The sequence below is a fragment of the Sceloporus undulatus genome, unplaced genomic scaffold (genome assembly GCF_019175285.1).
Source record: "Sceloporus undulatus isolate JIND9_A2432 ecotype Alabama unplaced genomic scaffold, SceUnd_v1.1 scaffold_1216, whole genome shotgun sequence".
Lineage (NCBI taxonomy): Eukaryota > Metazoa > Chordata > Lepidosauria > Squamata > Phrynosomatidae > Sceloporus > Sceloporus undulatus.
The window spans coordinates 1-5,131 of record NW_024804136.1 but is presented as its reverse complement, the minus strand read 5'-3'; the positions used below and the strand labels follow the sequence as shown (position 1 = coordinate 5,131).

Genomic DNA, 5,131 nt, shown 5'->3' with positions numbered 1-5,131 from the left:
TGATGAGTGAGGTCTGTCTTCCGAATAAAACCTTTTTCACACTCCAGGCATTTAAATGGTTTCTCTCCTGTGTGAGTTGCTTGATGATAGGTGAGGTGTTTCTTCTGGCTGAAACTTTTCCCACATTCTAGGCATTTAAATGCTTTCTCTCCAGTGTGAATTACTTGATGAAGAGTGAGGGAAGACTTCTGAGTGAAAGATTTTCCACACTCCAGGCAATCAAAAGGTTTCTCCCCTGTGTGAGTCACTTGATGACGAACGAGGGCACTCTTCTGAATAAAACCTTTCCCACAGTCCAGACATTTAAATGGCTTCTCCCCTGAATGAGTTGCTTGATGTAGAGTGAGGCCTGTCTTCCGAATAAAAGCTTTCCCACACTGCAGGCATTTAAATGGCTTCTCCCTCATGTGAGTTGCTTGATGTTGAATGAGATGCGTCTTCCGAATAAAAGCTTTCCCACACTCCAGGCATTTAAATGGCTTCTCCCCTGTATGTGTTGCTTGATGACGCATGAAAAGCACCTTCCGAATAAAAACTTTCCCACACTCTTGGCATATAGATGGTTTCTCTCTTGTGTGAGTTGCTTTATGACAAGCGAGATGTGTCTTCCCACTGAAACTTTTCCCACAATCCAGACATTTGAATGGTTTTTCTCCTGTGTGAATTCTTTGATGACAAGTGAGATTGGTCTTCCAAAGAAATGCTTTCCCACATTCCAGGCATTTAAACGGTTTCTCACCTGTGTGCATTGCTTGATGATGAGTGAGGTTTATCTTCTGAGTAAAAGCTTTCCCACACTCCAGACATTTAAATGGCTTCTCTCCTGTGTGTGCTGCTTGATGACAGATGAGGTGTGTTTTTCGAACGAAACTTTGTCCACACTCGTGGCATTTAAATGGCTTCTCTCTTGTGTGAGTTGCTATATGATGAGTGAGATGTGTCTTCTGACTGAAACTTTTCGGACAACCTAAGCATTTAAATGGTTTCTCACCTACGTGAGTTTTTTGATGACCAATGAGGTGTTTTTTCCAAATGAAACCCCTTCCAATTCCAGAAATATTACCTTTCTGATAAGGATGAGTGATCCTCCAATTCTTTTTAATATCAGTCTTTCTTTCTTTCTCATTTAACTGGTTGCACTGGTCTCTTTGCAACAATGCTTGGCATGTTTCTTCTTCATGCTCATTCAATCGGCCATCATTGCCTGGAAGAAAGAGAAAGTACTGCTAAGAACTCAAGAAAGATATGGAAGGCAACTGTGAATACCACTTAGAGCAGACAAGTATAAAAACTTTGGTATTATATCTACTGGTAATCTCAGTTCATTCCACCGCCCATCCCCTTAAACACACGTCTCTTGGTTTCACTCTTCTGATGTTCCTTTCCCATTGTAACCCTCTGGGTAGGGAATGTCTGGGTTATTTCTTAGCTCAATTAAGATGTTCCAGGAGATGAGGGACCATCTCACAGACAGAGCAGATTGTACTGGATGGCATTAATGTAGAATGAGTATTGTGCAGCAAAAGGGGGTTTTGTGTGTGTGTGTTTTTTTAGTCCCTCAAAATTAGGGATCAATATCTAGCTGTTACACACATCATGTAATGCTGAAATACAGTTTGAAGCATTGATGTAAAGAATAAACTTTAAAGCATCTATCTATGAAATTAAGGTGTAAATAATACCCAGCTTATTAATGGCTTTATGACAACTTTGTCTGGAATTACAGCAGCTGGAGAAACTTTTCCAGATCATGCAAAACTTGGACTGTTTTTGGCAGGTCTTTCAATATATCACTTTCCAATAATTAATGCTTTACAAGTTACAGGAGATGTTTCTTTACAAGATGCTTTTATTCAAATTGTTGAATTTCAAAATAGGCAAAACCTGATGGAAGACAATATTACAAAAACAACAGACAGAATTTGGTGCAGAGGATGGGAAAGTTGGTTTTTACCTGTTATACATCCATTTCCAGCAGAGAAGGTTCGATCCTCCTTAGACTTAGGTTGTACCTCCCATGAGCTCCTAGAGGCAGGGACATAATTATAACAAAAGGATCCCCTGCCCCCCTCATGGGAGGGGCGACCCAGGAAGTCCAGTTGCTCTCCAGCATAAGAAAATAGCAGGTTGAAGCCAGAGGCCAAAAAATTGTTGATAAGAGCCAATTACTCCTGTGATCATCTGAGCAGTGACCTCTTGAAACTTAAGTATTGGCAAGGGGGGCAGCACAGAACTCCAGTTGTCTCTCAGCAGCACCACGGGTGGGAAGGAGGATCGAACCTTTTCCACTGGAAATGGACGTATAACAAGGAAGAACCAACATTCCTTTTCCCAGCGGAGAAGGTTAGCTCCTCCTTAGACTTCCTTATTCAGGCGGGGTATGCTGCGGAGGGGGAGATGGCGTAAGGACGCACTGAAGGACCCCCCTGCCAAATGCAGCCTCAGCTGACTGGTAGAGGTCAAGATTGTAATGCTTGACAAAAGTGGAGGGTGTCTTCCAGGTTGCAGCCCTGCAGATCTCTGTTAGGAAGGCACTGGTGGCCCAGACTACTGAAGTGGTCGCACTCCTAGTTGAGTGTGCAACCACTCCGTCAGGTGGCAGAAGGCCCTGAGATCTGTAACAGGCCCTGAGATCTGTAACACTCTCTGATCCATCTAGCCAGAGTAGAAGGAGACACTTTCTTTCCATTTTTTGCCTTGCTGAAGGAGACAAAAAGGGCCTCTGATGATCTGGATGGTCTTGTCCTCTTGAGGTATATCCTAATCGCCCTGGGGACATCGAGGGTATGCCAGCTTTTCTCCAGATCCGTCGTTGGGTGAGGACAAAAAGAAGGTAGTATGATGTCCTGGGACACGTGAAAAGCAGAGTTGACCTTAGGGATGAAGGTTGGATCCGTACGAAGCAAGACCAAGTCCGGTCTGAACACAAAGAGGTCCTGTCATGTCGATAGTGCGCAGAGCTCGGATTCTCTTTGGGCTGAGGTGATGGCAGTCAAGAAGAGCACCTTCCATAACAGATGCTTGAGGGATACCTCTCTCAGTGGCTCAAAGGGGTGAATGGTGAGAGCCTTGAGCACAGTATTTAGGTCCCACGATGGAAACTTATGTCTTGTTAGAAGGGCTGTGTTGGTGACCCCTTTTAGCAGTCTCCTTAGGTGTGGGTTGGAGGAGATTGCGGCTGCTTCATTATGGGAGAGGATGGAAGTATTTGCAGCCACCTGCTTTTTGAGGGTGTTCAGGCGGAGGCCTTGGTCTATTCCATCCTGCAAGAACATCACCAATGTTGGTGTCCAAAGGAGGGCGACAAAAATGGTGAAGGGTCTGGAAACCATGCCCTATGAGGAACGACTTAGGGAGCTGGGGATGTTTAGCCTGGAGAAAAGAAGGTTAAGAGGTGATATGATAGCCCTGTTTAAATATTTGAAAGGATGTCATATTGAAGAGGGAGCAGGCTTGTTTTCTGCTGCTCCAGAGAACAGGACCTGGAACAATGGATGCAAGCTACAGGAAAAGAGATTCCACCTGAACATTAGGAGGAACTTCCTGAATGTAAGGGCTGTTCGACAATGGAATGCACTCCCTCGGAGGGTGATAGAGTCTCCTTCCTTGGAGGTCTTTAAACAGAGGCTGGATGGCCATCTGTCAGGGATGCTTTGATTTGGATTTCCTGCATGGCAGGGGGTTGGACTGGATGGCCCTAGTGGTCTCTTCCAACTCTACGATTCTATGATTCTATGAATGTTGAGGCAGAGACCTGGACGGGGTCAAGGCCCTTGCGTGAACACCACCTCCGAAATGCTCTGAAGGTATATTAATAGATTCTTTGAGTAGACGGTCGCCACGAGGCGAGGATGGAATTAATCACCTGCGGGGAGTATCCGTATTGCTGGAGCATGTGGTGTTCAACCTCCAGGCGTGGAGCTGAAGCCAGACTGGGTCAGGGTGGAATACTTGGCCCTGGGAGAGAAGGTCCTGTCGCACTGGAAGCTGCAGGCTGTCTGTGGCCATGGTCAGGGTCTCTGAGTACCAGGCTCTGCGGGGCCACGCTGGGGCCACTAGGATCACCTCGGCCCTCTCTCTCCTGATCTTGCTCATGACCTTGGTCAGAAGGGAGAACAGCAGGAATGCATAGAGGACGGTCCTGGGCCAGGTGAGGTTCAGGGCGTCTATGTGCTCCGCTCCCTGAGACTGATATCTCGAGACGAAGCGGGTTGTCTTGGCGTTTACTGGGGAGGCGAAGAGGTCTACCTCTGGCTGACCCAGTTGGTTGACAATCATGTTGAATACTTCCGGGTGAAGGCTCCATTCGCCCTGATGAATGTTTGTCCTGCTCAACCAGTCCGCTGTGGAGTTGAGCTCTCCCTAGAGGTGTTCTGCCTCCAAGGACAGCAGGTTGGTCTCCGCCCATTGCAGAAGTAAGATTGCTTCCTCCATTAGGGCCTGTGACTTCGTTCCGCCCTGACGGTTGATGTGGGCCTTTGCGGTGACATTGTCGGTCCTGATCAAGACAGCTGTGCCCTGAATGAGCTCCGCAAAGTCGAGAAGGACCAGCCTGACTGCCTTCAACTCGAGCCAGTTGATGCTTTGCTGCTGGTCAGAGGGGTCCCATCTGTCCTGTGTCAGGTGTGTTCTGGAATGGGCACCCCAGCCTCTGAGGCTTGCGTCGGTCGTTATTTGAATCCAGTCCAGCTTCCAAATGGGGCTGCCCCTGCGGTTGCCAATCGAAGTCCACCAGAGTAGGGAGTGGAGAACTGGTCTCGGCATGGTAATTGGAAGCTTGGACTTCTTGGCGATGGTGTCCTGGTGTGGGAGAAGGAGCCACTGTAGAGGCCTTGAATGAAGATGTGCCCAGGGGAGGCAGTCTGTGGCTGAGATCATGAGGCCCTGGAGACTTTAGGGGTAAAGTCAGAAAAGCTAAAGCGCAGAATGAACTCAGGCTTGCTAGAGAGGTTAAGAACAATAAAAAGGGCTTTTTTTGGATATGTCCGCAGCAAAAGGAAGAAGAAGGAAACGGTAGGGCCACTCCATGGAGAAGATGGCAAAATGCTAGCAGAAGACAGAGAAAAGGCAGAATTACTCAACACCTTCTTTGCCTCAGTCTTCTCAGAAAAGGAAAAGGGTGGTCAACCTG

General features: G+C 47.1%; 1 protein-coding gene across 1 annotated transcript; it reads right to left on the bottom strand.

The window, feature by feature from the left end:
• Positions 1–5: 5 nt before the first annotated feature.
• LOC121917860 (zinc finger protein 300-like) lies at positions 6–1,783 on the bottom strand (the record flags this gene model as incomplete). The annotated part of the gene is made up of 1 exon (XM_042443975.1): positions 6–1,783. A coding segment is annotated over exon 1 (744 nt), but the record flags the coding sequence as incomplete, so codon positions are not given.
• Positions 1,784–5,131: the final 3,348 nt, after the last annotated feature.